Source organism: Passer domesticus, chromosome 4 (genome assembly GCF_036417665.1).
Source record: "Passer domesticus isolate bPasDom1 chromosome 4, bPasDom1.hap1, whole genome shotgun sequence".
Classification (NCBI taxonomy): Eukaryota; Metazoa; Chordata; class Aves; order Passeriformes; family Passeridae; genus Passer; species Passer domesticus.
Window position 1 is genome coordinate 28,415,335 of NC_087477.1, and position 19,516 is coordinate 28,434,850.

Sequence of the window (19,516 nt, forward strand, 5' to 3'; positions counted from 1 at the left end):
ACCTGATCTAGTCTGGGGATGTTCATCCAAGTTCAGTAAGGTCCCCACAGGGCCAGCTCGTTCTCCAGTTAGCTGGAATAAGGCTCCTGTTATTACCACTCTAACATTAAGAGCCTGAATGGAATTATGGATCCTTACAGACACATTATCCCACCATGGTTTGGGAGCCCTGTGCTGACCCCACTCACCACCACTGCACCCAGTCCTTCCATGGCAGAATGAAGGAGGCACATCACGGTGCCCCAGGCACCCTGCCCTTTTACCACCACGTCCCTCCTGCTCCCATCTCTTGCCAGAGGCAGCACCCCAGCAGGCACGCTGCCAGCTCCTTCTGCCAAGGTCGAGGACAATGATGTGCTTTGTGCCCCTGCAGCCACCGTGCCAAATGGCAGCATATGGCACCTTCCCCCCAGATCCCGCGGCTGCAGCGCTGCCCTTGGCAAGTCACAAAAATCACCCATCCCTGGGTGTTCTCCTCCTCCACGCTGGCACGCAGCGGAGTGGCTGACACGGCTGTCACATTTTCCACTGTCACCCTGAAAGGAGCCCTTTGCGGAGCAGATCCAACAGCGCACGGACAAAGGGCAGGCTGCTCCCGACACACGCCGGAGAGGGAACGTTGGCCGCTGGCTTTGGCTCGCTTCAACCCAGAGCAAGCAGTCCCACTCCTCCCACAGCAGAGAATGTTCAGTCTGCAGCAGGAGTCCACATCATACCATCAAACAATGCTGCTTGACTTCATGCTTTCATTAGTCATCGCCTAAATTGCAGGCCTGCTCCATTAAAACCTGACCGTCAGCCACGGGTTTGCAGTTTGACACTATCTCTTCACGAACACACATCAATCACATGTTCCTCCTTGCTCTTTCTTCCAGAAAATAGAACTTAAGAGCTCACTAAATTTATGGATATAGCAGGGAATTGAAATACAGCACATAACATCATGATTTCACAAGTTATGCCCATCAGATTTATAAGAGACAGTTTAATTAGCAGAGATTTCCACCTCCAGAGGTAGCAGTATAAGCTGTGACTCCATGAGGAGAGATGAGACAATGTTGGCCTAGGAAGAGACATTCACATTTCACAGAAAGGTTTTCCTCTCCTGTCAAAGGGAAGGAATCAGCCAAACCTCACTTTTAACATTCAGCATAACCATGTACTAGTACATGATGTAACTCTGAAAGTGGCTGATATTCTGCCTTTTCAGCATTAAATCTGACACCCATGCTGAAGAAACAAGTGAGGTCCTTGCAGTCAACCATGGGTTTGAAAATTTTTTCCCACCCTTTTAATACAAGGCTGGAAAAGAAGAAAGATGACGCTTTATTTTAAGCAAGGATCAGTGTTCCCCAGGCACCAGTAACGGAAAAGAGGGAAGATGAAAGAGTCTGCAGAAGGGTGGGATAAAGAGCGAAGGACTTGGGAGCCTCGTACTGCCACAGCCACAGGGTGGAGGGTTCAGTCAGGCAGCAACACCCAAGCACTTGAGAAAACATGAGTTGTCTGCTGTGAGATCCGCAAACTTCTGGAAAATAAGCCAGTCCCTATTCAGATCACCTAGGCACTATGAAGTAATGTATTTTGAGGATGCTTTGCTAAACCATCATTTAATCCAAGTGGAACTTGGACTTCCCCATGACTTTCAGAGATAGGAGGACTTCACAAACTTGTATCCTTTTCATGCCCCATCAGAGGCACAGGTCTTTGGTACACCAGAGGCAAGATCTGCCTTCAGACTCAGCCACCAGCTTTCCAGACAGCTTCAGGCAAGTCACTTGGTCTGGCTTTCCTGCCATTTACAGTGGAATCCCACCAGCTGTATCACAGAAGAGGTGATATGCATCTTAACTGAGTTGCATTTTGCACCTGCAGATTTTCTTGCTGAAAATGGTAATGAGCATGGGAATTTTATGTTGGTTTTTATTACTATTATTACTACTACTATTACAAAAGACTGGCAAACATCAGTACTAGAAAATGCCCCATCAAATCTTGAATCTCTATGCTTTGGAGCTTGCCCCCATCACATTTCTGTCTCACTTCTTCCTACAATGCTATTTTTGTTACTTAACTGAATACAGAGTGTCTTTTAACAGAAATACAGAAAGTGCGCACAGACAATTGTAATGAAAACATTATTGTCTTGTAAAACCTTTCATGCTGACAAAAGCTGAGAGATCCTCAATTCTTTGAGCGAAATAATCATCATCACAATCCATCCAAAAAATATCAGTATGGGCATTTAGGAACATCTTTTGTCAAAAGAAGCTTGAATTATCACTGCCTCTGACTTTTCACTTTTTCCCAGTGCTTTCTTCCTACTTCACAGGATTTATATGGGAATCTAAGTTTCAAACCGTGCTTTGTGATATGTCAAGGCTACTCCAAAAAGCAATAATGCAGCTAAAAATTGAAGCCCTGGACAGAGTATCCCAGACACAAGAACATCTATTACTACACTGGACTTTTTGATGTCGCCACTAGAGGGACTTACATGAAGCTAGAAAACCCTGACCAACCAAGCAAAAAACCCACATTACCTATCACAGATGCCCTTCGGGCAGCTGCTGTATTTAGAAAAAGGCATTTTGCTTCTTTCGAAGCAAAGTTTGTACTTCTGCTCCAGAGAATGCCAAAAGTATCAATGCACAAGATTTCACACTGGCAAATGAAAGAGCCATGGACACAAGGTTAATGGACACAGACCTCACTGGTGACCTGCTGCAGCTTCATAACTCATTCCAGCCACACCTCTGGAGTGCAATTTATCTTCAGCCCCACAGAGTCTGCACACTCAAATTTCAGGGATTTTCTCACACCTTTTAACAGAACAGTGGAAAAAGCCAATATTGTGCATCCCCACAAACATAATTTGGTCCCGAAATCACTATCAGAAATGGTCTGACCAACAACCTCTCGTTCCAGATACCTTTCTCACTTCCCACAGACCACCTGGCTTTGTGAGAACTCTCTCTGCATTTCTAGCATTACTTAAGCCATTTTCCAACATTATTAATAACCATTAAAATCCAGTGCCAGCTGCAGAGCCAAGGCAGAGAAAAGACATCTCATTGTTGCTGTGATTACAACTGGTAGTATTTAAAACAGGCTGGGAATAAGCCACAGCCCCCAGTGTAATTTTCATTATGAGCTACACCCTCAGTGGGAGCCAATCTGGTGTGTGCACACAGCAATGGTAGAAAAAGTTTATCACAAACTCAAACACTAAGTTTGCTTTTTTATCACATAAGTTTTTAGAGATTCCACTGCCATTATGTTCCAAATTCTCCTGTGCAGCAGATGACCTCCAGAATGACAGCAGTGGGTCACAAGTGATCGATATTGCTAACTTAACACACCTCAGATCACATGCACCATGGGCTAAGCAGGATCAATAAAAGCAATCCACTTCTAAATTAAAAGACACAAGTGAAAAATAACATTTTAACTTCAGCTTCATACACCATGCTTGAGTAATAGTATATTTTTATAGAGTATGGGTGAATTTTTATAGAGTCTGTACAATCTTCTGCCACATTAAATTAATGTCACTGAGAACAGATGATTAAGCAGAATTAATTTAGATGAAAGAAAATGAAATATACAATTGTTCAGTAGATTTCAGAAATGATTTGCCTCTCTCAATTATTTTCAAAATAGACTGTAACTAGAAAATAGCATTCAGAAAACAGGCAACATTACTATTACTTCTAATATAACCACACTTTTACCCTACAGTCTGCACTGATTCACCAAGATAGAAGGGACTCAAGATAATGGGTTTTACATATCAAAATTTGTGATGTTCCACTAAATACAATACACAAGCCATCTGAGCAAGGAGAAATGTTTTTATTCTGCACATGCTGCATACCTCAGAGAAGATATTCAGAGAAGGGTCTTTTATTTTTTTTTTTTTAATAGCTTTTGCATCTAGATTTAATTCCTTCACTTCAAAACCAGATGGCCTAAACTTCTACTATCAGATAATTCTGGGCTGAAAAAGCCCCTATGAATTAATGTTTCCATATTTAAAGAAATTATGTGCAAAACTGTTATTTCATGCTCTTCTTTGCTACATACCAGTGCTTGAGTTCTACCAGAAAAGCAACCACATGTTCTGAATGGGAAAAGGTGCCTAATTTCCTCTTGCATGATAAACAGGACATTTTCTGGTATTCCTTTAGTAGCCCAAATCTGAGTCACACCAATATCAGTCTTTAACCAGATGCAGTATCATGAGAGGATCTTCCATACAAAGGAGAGGAGTGAAGGAGTGCAGGGGGATGCCCCCAATGAGAGAGGGGCAAACTAGCCTTTGTCCCCCAAAAAAGGAAGGAAGCCCAGAAGTTTCTCCCAATGATCAGGTGAAAAGCCACCTTATAGGGCCCCAGAGACTTCACTAAAACCTTGAGGTCACCTAATTGGATGGAAGCCAAAAGGTCCCGCCTGGGCCATAAGGTAGAAAAAGAGAGAACAAAGAGACCACGAGGCTTTTGTGAAGGTGTTTCTACTAGGGGCAAACCACTGTACCTGGATCGGGTTTTCTGTTTATTGTTTTTCCTTTTATTAAACCTTTTTGTTTCTAACACTGCAGCAGATGCCATCCTGCTCATTATTTGCCTCCAAAGGTAACAGCTAAGCTATCCTTGGTGTATTAGGTTCCCTTTTAAGGGCTCATAAAACCCTGGCCCCACAAAACAAAACCTAATAGAGGAGGCAAAACTGTCACTCTGGAAATATATGTCACAATCTCAGCCTTGCCTCTCTCCCCCAAAGCCCTCATATTATGGGTTATCATTAATTCAGACTGACACCATTAATATGCAAGGCTTGTTCTGCAGGTTTCATCTCAAATATGTGTGAACATATAGGCACAGAAAATCTTGAATGTTTCTTTCAACCTTGTGATTCTGTGACTTGGTTCAATGTCACAGAAGGAGGCACTGGATCAAAAAGAAGGTTTCTTAAATTTGGTGCCTTCACCCAGCTGTTGCTCAGTAGCCATGACAAGAAAGATTAAAAAAATAGGTAAAAAGGGGTATCACATGCATTGACTTGAAAGGAGCAGATTTTATGGGGGCAGCACAACAGCTCAGCGGCATGACCCACCATCTCATTTCACAGGGATGTAGGATTGAGGATGGTTTGGGTTTTGTTTTTCTGAAAACTACTAAGGAGACAAAACTGGGCACATCAACTAATTCCACATCATGAGAGCTGCTGCTCAAGTTGGAAAAGCGTTCCTTTCCAGTGAGCCCTCACCATTAACCTTGTGAGAAACATGCAGCAAGGCTTTAGCCAGCTTCATTTCCCTGGCTCGCTGACTCCATGAACCTCCAAGACTCACTTTAAAAAAAAAAAACCAAATCAGTTTTGAATCACCTTTCAAAGGACGAGAATGAGGCAATGCATGCCAATGTGTTCAAGCGCAGAGAGGTGGTTCTCAACCAGATACATCTCTGAGAAATGCATCACCCTTAATAAGGATGGCAAGGCTTTCAGGAGATCTCTGACGAGGAAGGAGCAGTGCCCAGAGCTGCTTTAGCGCGCTGGGCGATTACACGGAGATATCTGTGCAGCGAGGCTGGTGCCCACTTGATTAAACAGCCCGTCTGCTCCCTCCACACGATATCAGAGGTACAATTAGTTCAGCCGGCGCTATCAGCAATGCCCTTGAGGGGCTGTGCTCCTGACGACTAATGAAGAGGCACTGCTGGCTGTCAGCACGTACAGGGGCAGGCATTCATCTTCCTGGCAGCATCAATTAAATCCGCCCGCATCATACCAGGAGTCAGGAATTCAGCACCGGGAAGGAGTCAGAGCAGCGGAATGGTTCAACACTTTGATTTGGGGTTTTATATTGTGTAGAAAAGGGAATAAATTGTCATAGCTATGCTGATGGCAAAGGGAATACAGAATCTGCCTGACAGCAAAGGCAGAGAGAGCACCTGCAGTGATCAGGTGTGTGCACACGTGCGTACGCTGTGGAAAGTCTTTTTTTTTTTGTATCAGGGGAGGAACCCTCTTAATACACAAACAATTTTCTCCTGAAGTCAACAGAAGAGAATTTGCTTATTGCACTGTGTTGCCAATATTCTGATAAGCCTTCAAGGAAAGCTATTTGCTGCATGTGTGGGTGTATCCTCACTTAGGACATGGCAATTACTCCTGAGAAGACAAGCCAGGGAGCTCTCACCCCTTATTTCTTACAAGGCTACATCCTTACAGAAAACACACAGTTCTATTTCAAAACAAGAGGCTCAAAACCTTCTAAAACATTTCTATCCCTGAGACATGATGCTGCATCACAGTCAAACATGTCAGCTAATCATCTGCCCTGCTTGGTGCCTCACTGTAAAGTCCAACCTTTCCCATCCCACACAAGTCTGGCTGTCAAAAGGACTTGCAGGACTAAAAAGTACTGATATCAGAGGAGAAGGGTATTGAAGTAGAAGCTACAGTAAGCACCTGGTATCTAACCTGATAAGGTACACAGCAGTGCTACAAAGAAAATTGTTTTTTTGCTGAAAAAGATGTATCTGTAACTCCTGTTTTGTCTTACTTGTGTCCCTTAGTGAAAAAATACAAGTGAACTTACCAAATCCACATTTTCCAGGCCTTAATTAAAATCACTGTGAATCAGTAGATAGCAAAAATTAGCAACTAGTGTGGTCTTCCCATTTCAGATGTTTGAGAGCTCATGGCAAAAGTCACAAAGGGCTTAACCTGCTAAACACTGCACAGCAACAGGGAATTCAAGAGGTTTTGGTAACCCCATAACAAACTGGCAGTCATCTTCTCAAACCTCCCAAGACCTTTGTGGAGGCTAAAGAGGCTGTTCACTGACAGCGAGATCAGTGTGACACACACAGGCAAAACAGAGCCCACCTGGCTCTCAGCACAGACCTACCTATGCACATCTCAGCTGACTAAAAAGCAGTGAAAACTTACTGCAGTTGAGGCAGCAAAATTGTTTATTAGCCAATCTTTCACATAAAGGAAGCTTAAAAAACACCAAGCCTCAAAGCCATCTCATGTTCCCTACCAGAACAGTTAAATTACATTTCTTGCAGGTTGCCATACACCATGCAATTAAATACACGAGAAAAAAAAAAAAAAAAACAAAAGGAAAAGGCCTTTGGATGCTACTTTTCCTCTGACTAATGAAGAAAAAAAACCAAAAAACAAACTATTTCAAAGTTCTTGGAATTTAGTATTTTGCTCCCTCACAGAGGTTTTAATTAAGAGCCTGACAAACTGACCTTTAACAAAGTGTAATTCTTGCCTTCTGCAGTCTCCACCATCCATGACTCAAGACAAAATCTCATGTTGCCTCATAGGAAGTGATATAGCCCAGGATCCACAAGCACAAGAAATCAGCAGGCACAAAAATGCAGAACAAAAGCATCAGCGGAGACTCCAAGTGACTTTCCTGAATTATTACAGTTCTTTCCTAACAGTCTGAATAATCCCCAAACACAGAACTCTGATTTAAGCTGCAGACACATAACTTGGGGCTGCACAGAGAATGCTTTTAGTGGGATGAACTGACTTTGGTACCTCAGTGCGCAAATTCATCCACAGAGATACACATGCTGGACTATGATACTTTGTCAATAGTAAAAAACTCAATACAGATGCACAAAGTTTACAAGCAAAAGATTCCACAAATACTGAAGATCAGTATTTGGAAATTTATGTTCTAGTTTAAACAGTACTAAATAAGTATTAAAATTCATGCAACTGCAAAATTCATCAGAGTACTCTTTAGGATATTTGTGTCTCTGAGGGAACTCATGATTTAGGTAAGAGCATGCAAACAGTTCACCTACTAGTGAGCATGGTCCTTAAAGTAACCTTGTCCTTATACACAAGTAACCTTGTGTGTTAATTTTCTGCATTAATAAATGACAGGGACAAAGACAGACGTGATTCGGTAACATCCAAAAGGGTGAGGTATCACTGGAGTGATGATCTGGCTTCTTACCTGAGGCCAAGCTGCAAAATGATTTATCAGACTCAGAGAAGGACATCAGCTAGCACACAAGGATCTCAGGTAACAGCAGCTGCTGGGGTAGCAGTATGAGCAGCTTAGTTTCCAGGATCAAAGTCCAGTCAATGATGAAGCACATTCCTTTGTCCATTCAATAACCATCATCTCTTCTAGACCAATTGCCTACATAGGCCCAGATAATTGTGAGCAGTTGGTGCTTCCTGAGAGCATCAGAAAATGAGGATTCAAGTCCTTGGAGCTCTGACAAGCATCCAGACATCCCTGGGAAAGCCACAGGCCCCTGTTGCAAGGCTTCTCAGGCTGCACTTGCTCAAAATGCCTTCAGACAGCAACCCTTGCAGAGTCCAGGGGACTCTAAAAAAGACACTTGAGCCTGTGTGAGAAACAGGGAACGAGCCTGAGCTTCCCACGTCTCTGTGCTTGGCTCCTCCTGGTGCCAACGAGGTGCAGGAATCCTGTCTGCAAAGCACCACACACGTAAACCACAGCTGTGCCCTGTCCTGCACATACGGGTGACATGTAACCCACTGAGACACAGCAAGGTCACCTGTTTCAGCTCCCTGCTAACACAGATGCCTTCCCCCATTACACTGCACACCAAGAGGAAAACCTCAGCTTTCCTTTAGAATGCAACCAATGCACAGAATGAGGATTTATCTACTATATACAGCTCAGAACAATTAGCAAATACAGTGCAATCACTCAAAACTAATCACATAACTTGGCTGTATGTGCACATTTCCCACTAAAAGGTATTAATTTAAACCCTCTTCTGATTTTTGTTGACCATGAAACATTCCTCTGAGTGCAGGAGAAGCTTGCACAGGCATCACTAATCATTTCATGGTCACTGACTCCAGCACAAAAAACTCCCACACAGAAGAGTGGCGTGGGCTTTGTGCTGTACAGGAGAGAGTTTCTCTCCTGCAAATTAACTTTGTCAGCTCACCAAATTTTTTTTTCTTAGAAAGGAAAAATTTTAAGTATTAAATCATCTAATGACTTAGAGAATGAACAGAATGTTTTCAAAATGCAAATTGAAGGCATCTGTATTTTAATTACAGCACCAAAACTGCAAGATACTTGTCTCCACACACATTTTTCCATTCATCTTCAGAGATGGCTGCATACAGAGTATTAGTTTCCTAGTATAAACCTACTCCCACGTACATTCCCAAAATAATTTGCATGTATTACCAATAAACAAACACACGCACACAAGTTTTCAGGCCGCCCACAGACATGAGAGACAAAAAGAGGACTTGTCACTTTTGCTTTTGGGATAGTAACTAAAATTGCTTCAGCTTTTAATACAGGGGAAAAAAATGCAAGAGCAGCATGAGCTTCAGCACTGTACATTTAACACAATGCTCAGCTGAAGAAATCTTTAAAAATGTGCAAACAGATCCTGTTGCAACATAGCTGATTTCCCATATTAAAGCTAACAAAGGCTAAACAGAACCTTAGCTACAATACATTTTTCTGTGTTACACTCGATGAGCTCAGTTGTGTTGTTGTCAGCCTATAAAATTGACTTTTATACTGAGTCACTAAGAGGATACAGATGACAAACAGCTCCATTACAGAAGGCTGACAAATTCTTGCCTTGAGAAGCAACAGTGACATGACGACAGTGGCAATGCTCACTTCATTTTTGCATAAAATACAGTTGGCACTTCTACTTCACATCTGCACTGTGATACCTCCTCCACAGTCTTCATTTTCATTTCATCCCCCAAAGACCAGTGCTGTGGCATGAAATGTCCTTATTTTCCAATAAAACCTTTTTTTGGTCATGAACCATTGGCATAAGATGTCCAGTAGGAAGTCTCTGTAGCCACATGCTTGTTAGGGGTAAATAAATACCCTGGTGCTATCCTAAAACACATTCAAAACCCCATTCTCAGAATTGAAAACAAGCAAAACAAAAAAGCCTACCTGATTCTCAGGGATGTTCCAGATAAATACTGAACTCAGCTCAAAAGTAAGTACAAATTACTTTTTAACTGGACTCCATAGAAAGGTGGTGTAACAAACATTTTGGGAAATGAAGCGCGCTTTTAACTTGGGCATGAAGGATAAGCATCCCCAGGGTCAGCATTATTCAGAGAGATTAAGGTGTCATGTAAATCAGGACATATGAAGAATTTTCTTAATTTCCAACAGCAACAAGATTTTAGTCCACTCCACACTTGCGATGCCAATAAATAGGTTTCTTTCAAGATTTTGAACATATAAAAAAGGGACTTTGAGGAGAGACAGTGAGAAACTTTTCAAATCTGATTGATTCAAGATTGGGGTGAGTGTTAAACATGAGAGATATCATACTGGCTATCTTTGCATAATAATCCCTTGCTGCCCATGGCTTTCATAATCAAGCTTTGAAGTATACTTCATATTTCTCACACTTTTACAATTTATTATAACTTGGCACATCAGTGAACAAAACTACATTTGTGCCCTGATAGTAAGACAGTTTAAAATCAAGAACAACAGACATTACCATCTATTTTCCCTTCCAAACAGCCATGATAGGAAGCTATTTGAAAAGTAATACTGGGATTAACAGAACATATTGAATAAATACACTGGGCTGACTGGATGTGGAAACAAAATTCTTCAGTTTTGGAAGATGTGCTTAAAATCAATTCCAATTATTAACCCAACACTGCAACATCCACCACTGAACTTTGTCCCTAAGCATCACATCTGTAAATCTTTGAAATAACTCCAGGTAATGTTGGCTCCCCTACTTCCCTTCCACAAGGGAAGCCCCCAGTGCTTGACAACCCTTTCAGTGAAGCAGTTTTTCCCAATATCTAATCTAAATCTCCTCTGGCGCAGCTTGAGGCCATTTCCTCTCATCCTGTCACTTGTTACCTGCAATAAGGTCCCCACCCAACTTCCTTTTCTCCAGGCTAAGCCAGCCCCAGCTGTTCCTCAGACGGGTGCTCCAGAGCCTTCCCCAGCTCCGCTGCCCTTCCTGGGCTCGCTGCAGCCCCTCAGTGACTTTCTTTAGCGAGGGGCCAGAACAGGACACAGCACTCAAGGTGTGGCTCTGCCAACTCCAGGGGGACAATCCCTGCCCTGCTCCTGCTGGCCACATTACACTGATCCAGGCCAGGATACCCTTGGCCTTCTTGGCCACCTGGGCACAGCTGGCTCATGTTCAGCTGCTGTTGAGCAGCCCCAGGTCCTTTTCTGCAGGGAAGTTTTCCAGCCACTCTGCTGCCAACCCACAATGCCACATGGGGCTGTTGTGATCCAAGAGCGGGATCTGTCACTTCCTTGCCCTGAGGAATTCTGCTTTACACTGACAAATAAAATACACATCCTTTTCCTCTGCTGCCTGGGGGTGAATGAAAAAATTATGAACCACCATATTAACAAATTAAACCTTTTTTTTTTCCTTAAACTGAATCATTAATCACCTTCAGCTTCTGTTCTGGCAGAACAGATGTGGCCATTTGTCACTGAGGACAAACTGCAAAGGGCTTTGATAAGGAGTAGAATATCCTACCTGGAACAACCTCAAAAAGGAACTTTCCTGGACTTTCTTCATTGCAGGGATGCTCAATTACTCTGTTGCCAGGCAGAAAGATGGTACCCTAAAGAAAAAAGTAACAACAAACATGGGATTAAAACTGCTACCATACTTTGACAGACTAATGCTGCTTCTTTTTGGACTGGGTTAAACATTAATTTTTCACTGTTAACACCTGAGCAGCTGATTTCCAAAGTGAGATTGAGGAGGGATTATCCAAAAGCCAACATCACATATCACTTTAATTAACTAAGGCATTTGACAACAGCTATAAATTTTTTTAATCTCTTGGGTATTTGATATCATGCAGAGTTTTCTACTTATCACATATACTAATCCCACTGTTCTAAAAAAATTGAGACTTAAAGCAAGGGATAGTGAAGAGCTAGGAAGTTGCACGTGAGGCTAGTGAATTCACCAGCCAGGCTTCTTGGATGAAGCCAAGGGGGGTGTGGATAGAAGAGGACCCTCAGTTTGTGGGGTGCACACCCAGTTCCTGCTCTGGGCCCTTTTTCCATAGCATCCCATGGAAGTAATACAGAGAAAACATCAACTGCAGCGTGCCAGCCTGCTGGTGCTAAGCCACAGCAGGCACAGAGAAAGTCATGTCCAAAGATGTGTTTGCTACAGGCAAAGAGATGTCAGAAAATCTCTGTGGTGAGCATTGAAAGCCTTTATTACAACTTCACTACCTTGAGAGAACATGTGGGGAATTTCAGCCTGTGCATACTTCTAGTAACACCCAACGACAAAAACAACCCCTGTAACCCTCAAAACATTTCTAGGGCTGTGCTGAAGACACAGCTTATTTCCTCTCCTTTGGTTTGCTGACACGTGGCATGGATAGACCACACCTTTCCTCTGAGAGCTCTTTTTCATTTTTAGAAATTACAGCTCCTCTTACCATTTCAACCCCCATCAGCAGGCACTCCTCAGTAAAATTATGTTGGGATGGCTGTCTAGGGATAAATTTTCAGAGCAGCATCCTAGGAATTCTATTAAGTACAAGCTCTCCACCACTGTTAATAAGAGATAATAGATTACCTACTTAGTAATATTCTCCAGTTATGGCATAATGGGGCCCCCATCTCCAAAGTAAACAACTTGTATAACTTACACATCTTAAACACAGAATACATCAAGTAAGGTCCTTATCCCCTGATGGATCACAGAGCACCATTTCCCATAGTAGTTTCAACCAAATGCCCAAATATGTCAGACCCCTCATTTAAACAGCCCTAAAGATATCTCTGTACATGAAAAACATCAATTTTGTTATCCAGTATTCATTGTTATGACCTGGAACCTTCATTATAAGCAGAACCATTTACAATTATTGGGAAGACAAGACAAGCAGAAACACTACAATCTCTTCACAAAGGAATACTCTACAAACCAACAGGAAAAAAAAACCTGAAAGAACACGTAAACAAATGTTTCACAAAATTAGTATTTGTACCAGCTGATGTGGAGTCTGGGCTCTATACCAGCTTGTCAGTGTTGTGTGCCAGCAAGAACAGTGCCATCACAGGAAGACAAAGAGAGGGTGCACAGCGATTTCGTCAGAACATAAAGAATCACCTCCATGAAACACTATGATAATTGATGCTGAAAGCAAATGAAGCAGCACAGCTTTCTGCTGAGGTGGAACAAGCAGCAGGTATTAACAGTTGTGGGCAGATGTCCCCACTCATTGCATATACAAATGTGTCATAAGCATTAAGTGCCTTGGTCCAACAGCCCCATTCAGAGCAATCTTCATTCAGTCCTGCCACAAGCAGCACCCCTTAGTAGATGTCACACTCCAAAGTCTTCTGTGAAATACCTTATTAGGCAACCAAAATATCATAAACAAAAATGATTATGTGAACAGGAAAACGTAAGTCACAATATAGTTCAAATTCTCGTATTAACACCTAAACAAAAATCAGGAAAATATAAGGAACACATTTTTTCTCAGACTTATGGGAGAGCAGGAATAAGAATCTCTAAAAGGCATTTTAACTACATGCATTTTTGTCCCATGTAACAGACCACTAAAACTGGTATAAGACTTCATTTCCCACTCTCAGACTGAGCTGGTTTTACCCAGAAGAAGCTCCACCCAGCACACTGGATGAGCAGATCCTCCATGCTGGAGTTTCACTGTCTCAGGAGCCTGTACCACTGAGGGCACACAACATATTCAAGCCAATCATAGGTCTTGCTACTCAATTAAACAAAAACACAAAATTAATGAGACCTACCCTACAGCACTGTAAACTAAAATCAATTCATGAGACAGTAAATGAAAACTGCATTGAACTTTGCTATCAACTCATTAGCAAAAGGCACGCTGCAGACTCATCACAGTGGGATGCTTTCTGATTCTTTGATGAAAAACTCTTTTACCATTTATAGGGAGCTTTCCTAATGACAGATTTTTGAGACCATCCAAACAGAAGTGTTTTATTTATAACACTAGTGCCTTAGTTTCATAGATCAAACCTATTCCATCTACTGAAATGTAAAGCCTAAAGCCACACACAATGGCTAAGTTAATATGAAGAGAAACCAGACATTAACACCATACAGAATATTGCTATAGTTTAAAAAGAAGATATCCTCAAGCAGTGATTTTATTTCACTATTTCCAGAACTGTTATTGCAAACATCAGTGCACATGAAATATTTCAATATACATATGTGAGGGGATTTTTTTAATTAAAAAAAAGCTTTGTTTGTGCAACATGCACCTGGGTGCCCAACTCTAGAGGAGAAAGCGTTAAGAGCAATTGCAGCTCTCTCACTTCCCATTCTGTCTGCTTTCACACCCATGTGTCTGCCTTCACCACGCAGCAGCACTTCCCCCTTGCTAAGCTTTGTAGCTGTCCACATAACTGCACTGAGGCTGTCTGGAGTGTCCCTTTGCTGAGCTTCTCAGCAGCTGATGCCCAGGGAACACATCTGTACTGTAACAAAGCCCCAGCTGTGGGGGATCTGATACAAATGGGGTCCCCAGATCACTGCTGGTTCCCCTGCTCAATTGCCTTTCTGGGCCCTTAAGGTGCAACATTAGACCCATCCTTACAGCCTGGAGAGTCCCATGAGTATGGACTACCAGTTAGCTCCAAAACTTCAACAAATTCAAGCTCTGCTTTCTGCCCTAATTCCAGGGGGAAGTAGGAGAAAACCAACCAGATAGCCTTAGACACCTAACAAGACAGTAATTTGCATACACAAGAGGAAGGTGATTTCCAGAGGAAATAGATGTTTAACTTGGCTGTCAGTGCATGTGTGCATGCAAATGTTCCATAATGAGGCAGCTTCACACTGCTTCACATCAAAGTCTTCAGATCATTCAAAATATTTCAAAACTCTCAACCCAAGACTGCAGATTGGAGCAGATTAATATTTTGCTTTCAAAAAAAAAGAAAAAACAAACCAGCATGGTGCCAGCGGGAATCAATGCAGACAGTCTATAGAAATACAGGAAAAAGGGAAGTGGGAGAAAAATGTGGCCCTAACCCAAGTCCCTCCTGGCTCCCACTGCCATCCTGTTTGCAGGCTCTGCCTCCACCAAATCAGCAGTGTTTTGCAGAGCTCCTGCTGCAGTATGCCCGAGTTATTTTTCCATTTCCAGCACTTCTGTCCTTACCAGAGCAGTTCTGCTTCTCTAGCTGAGCATTCAGGATGACTCACAGCATGTAGGAGAAAATCGGGATTGCTCAAAAAGCATTGGCCTTTTCCCTAACAGAATAGCCCACTTTCAAAGGAGATTCTCACACAGAGATCACAGAGATTTTTCTATAGCACACTGTTGCTCAAGCCAAACATCTCCTATACAGCAGAGCAACACATCTGCTAAAATCAAAAATCTGCATAAATGAAGTGCTTATCTTGAGAAAAAAATACTGCTCTGTTAACTAAGTGCTTGATAAAACTCTGTAGTGCAGCAAGAATGACATCAATCTACTTTGGATTAGTCTCACAGCATGATACAGCCTTGCTCAAATAGATGTTTTATCCCGTGCTGCTCCCTGAGAACATTTTCAGCACCATTCAGCAGCTGAACTTCAGGAGGAAGCACGGAAGAGGAGACAGGATGGCCGCTGCACAAGAGCTTCATGAGGAGCAGCTGACAGATGGTGCTCCTGTTTGCACGCTCCGTGTAACACACTGCACCAGGGAAGTGACCCTGTGCCTCCTGCTGCCTCTGCTCCATTACTCCTCCCTGCCTCATTTCTACTTGGTTTTCCCAAGCAGACTCACCACCTTGTCCAGGAGATAGCAGGTTTTGCCCAAGAAAGCTTATGACACAAGGAATTACAATATTTTGAAGATGCTGACTGGCAAATGTGAAGACAAATACATGATTTTAAATATCTCTGGATGGATTTTACTCAAAAAGCAAATACAGACATGAGTCAATAAAGTGCTTTCTTGTCAAAATAATATTTTCATGTTTTATCCCAATACACTTCTCTGGAGCTATTTGCTTGCCGTAGTTCGCCCTGCTACCCCTTAAAAAACAATGAGAAATACACAGTACCAGCAGTTATATCAGATGTTCTTCTTGTCCTTCCAGCTTTGATTATTTATTATTTTATTTATTTATATATTATTTAAAGACCACTGAACTCTACTTTGACTTTCAAGTAAGGTGCTTTTTATTTACGTATCTGTTCTTGTGGTTCCATGGAAAACACATCACATCAGCTGTCAGAGAGGCAGGAACATCATCAGCCAGGAAACAGGCAGCTGATGGAGGGGATGAAGAGGCAGAAGGAACCTTTGGGTACTTGTGTCTTCTGTATGACTCACAGCCACATCCAACAAAGCAGTGTTCTGTGGTTTCCTTTGTCACCGTTGCTGCTTCTGCAAAGTCTGGGCTGTAAAACTTCGGAACAATAGTGGACTTAAGCTCAGATGGCACCTTAAACTGAAAAACGTCATCTGAAAAAATGAAAAATATTACTTTTAAACTGAAAAAAACTACTTCTAGTGAATAATACTCTCAACATCACTAGTATTTACAAGGTCACTGCCAGAAAGGCATCTACTATATTTCACAGAGAAGCCTGTTAATCAATGTAAATAAAATATACGACACAAGTATATTTCTACATGTATATACAAACGTGCACACCTGTGAATATATAAATAAGTGATGCATAGCAAAGGAGAAAGAACATGCAAGTAATGAGTTATTTATAAATTCTTGTTCCTCCCATTGCAGTTTCTGCTTTTAAGCTACCACAAAACCAGATCTCAAATCCAAGTGAGCCTTTTGCACTGTCAAGAGCCTACAGACAGAAATCCATTCGTACTGAGGCCAGTAATGAATGAAACCTGCACTATGCTCACCACAAGCAGTTTGACGGCAGTGATTTTTTAAAAACTCAACTCTACTGCCACCATTACAATTCATTTCCAAGATCCCAGTGAAATCACTTGCTGCAAAAGGGCACAGCAACTCTGAAAGCCACCCCTTCTCATCTGACTGCCTACACAGAAATATCTGTATTTCAAACTGGGCCTGAGCAAGTCCTCCAGCTGGCTCCAAACCCTGGGTCAGTGCAGATTTTTTTTAATTTTTATCATAAGAATGGATTTTTGTACCACTCAAGGAACTAAAGTAATGGAAGTAGTGTATTTACTGCAGGAGGTGATGCACTCCTTGGCTTGAAGTTATAGCAGCCATTTACAGTTTTGCAATGTGTACAAGAAGAAAACAATGGCTGGGGGTGACTTCTCAGATTTTAGGGGGTTGCATGCCAGGAATGAACAGAAAGAAAGAGAAATTACAAAAAAAAAAAAAAAAAAACAAATCAGGGTTGGTTGGATGAAATATGAAATTAAGCCATTACACAGCATACATTTTTCTGGCATAAACACCATTGCATTTGACATTTTCTTGTCCCACTAAGTTAACACATTTTTAGAATTTGTTTCTGTTGAAGAATGAGAACTATTGTTTAGTTCTCAGAAACTCTGCAAACAGGAGCCTAGAGAGATCTTTTTTCCTTTACTTAAAGCAATGTTCAAACCTACCTGATAGCTTAATATTAAAAAAAAAGGGAAATTCCTTCCTGTGGTGGTGAATAACATCTATACCATTTGCCTGATAGGGAGCACCAAAACATTTATTCTGACATGAGAGATAGAACTGACAGTTTTATTACTATGTGATTACAGTTTCTTTAAAGACTTTTCTCCTTCCCTCCTGCCAGACATTTCACTTCATGGCTGAGTGCTTCTCTGCTTCAGAGAAACTTCTTTCCTCAAGAATGAAACAATCTTGGCTTGAGCACACACTAGGCAAAAAACTCCCTTATTTGTCCCATAAGAGAAAGCAAGCTCATGCAAAGTTAAGATACTGACAGCACAAAAAAATAAGTTTGCCTAAATCCAGAGGTTGGATCCATACTGCAGGCCTATGGCTTTGATTTCTCTAGTAAGGGCAAGAGAGACAAAACAGCTATGATAAGACTGAGCTCAGGTCAGAAAAAAAGACAGATCACAGGGTTCAGGGGCAGGAGGTGCCTTCCTGTGGACCCCACTCTGCAGTTGCTGTATTACTCACAGAAACATCCCTCGGTATTTTCCAAAGGCAAAGAAAAAAATAAGATGCATAAATAAATTCAGAGAGTGCAATGAGTTTAAGAACTCATGAACACAAGCTGAGAGCATCATTACAGGCACACATGGAAGTTTTGATAAAATTAGGCTTTGCAATGGTCATTAAATTTTGATCAACACACAAAAATGGAATTGGGCATTACTGAGTTTTTAGATATTTTTATTACAGAAAAAAATACTTCAAATAGCTCTGGTCAGTAAGAAATTCAGCTTATAATTAGATAAAACTATCTTCCCAAGATAAAAAGCCAATAAAGCACCAGAACAGAAAGGACCAAGTCTTGCTTTACAGACCTCTGCTGCAAAGGAAATTTACCAACTTCCAGTCCTGAGAACATCTAGGGCAAAACAATGCAATTATTCCCCAAAACAATAACATCTGACAAGAGGAAAATTTCAAATATGACCTCTCATTTATATACAAAGCTCTCCAGTGACAGTGTGGACAGATACAGCAACACTGTGAGAGAGACTCTGGCCTGTTGAGAAGTGTAGTTGACATGAGTCCCCTGTGAGACATTCCTGCAGGGCAAAGGAGTCCAGGAAGGCTGGACATTCTTCAAGGAGGAAATGTTAAAGATGCAGAAGCAGGCTGTCCCCATGTGCCAAAAGACAAGATGGTCAAGAAGAACACCAGCCTGGGTGAACAGAGAGCTTTGGAAGACAGGGAAAAAGGAGAGTTTATGGTCTTTGGAAGTAGGGGCAGGCAACTCAGTAGGACTACAAGGATGTGGTGAAATTATGCAGAGAGTAAATTAGAAAGCCAAAAACTCAACTAGAACTTAATCTGCCTACTGCCGTAAAAGACAGTAAAATGGTTGTATAAATACATCAGCAACAAAGGAGAGCTAAGGAAAACCTCCACCCTTTACTGGATGTGGGGTAAAATGTGACAAAGGATGAAGAAAAGGTTGATGTACTCAATCCCTTCTTTGGGAACAGAACCAGCCAGCATGGATTTATGAAAGGCAGGTCAGGTAACTTGATTTCCCTCTATCACAAGGAGACCCCCTTAATGCATGAGGAAAGGGCTGTGGAGGTTTATCAAAGACATTAATAAAATCTTTGACACAGTTTCCCACAACATTCTCATGGAGAAACTGGCTGCTCCTGGCTTGGATGGGGGCACTCTTCCCTGGGTTAAAAAGCTGCCTGGATGGCTGCGCACAGAGAATGGTGTAAATAGAATTAAATCCATCTGGCAGATGGCTACAAGTGGTGTTTATCTGCTGGAGACTAGGAAGACTCTGAAGAGGAATCTGAACAGGCTGGATCCATGGGACAATGCCAACTCTATGTTTTTTCCAGGAAATCTATATATGGCCAAATAT

At 41.9% G+C, this 19,516-nt stretch overlaps 1 protein-coding gene across 6 annotated transcripts in view; it reads right to left on the minus strand.

The window, feature by feature from the left end:
* The window catches only part of ARHGAP24 (Rho GTPase activating protein 24), a 242,869-nt gene that overhangs the window by 106,301 nt on the left and 117,052 nt on the right, over positions 1 to 19,516 (minus strand). For 5 of the 6 annotated variants that reach the window (XM_064416795.1, XM_064416796.1, XM_064416797.1 and 2 more), the window contains one exon: positions 11,541 to 11,628. In XM_064416795.1, the coding sequence (XP_064272865.1) occupies positions 11,541 to 11,628 (88 nt within the window). Of the gene's footprint in view, positions 1 to 7,993; positions 8,476 to 11,540; positions 11,629 to 19,516 lie in introns of those variants that run through there. The other variant, XM_064416799.1, reaches the window with a different exon arrangement.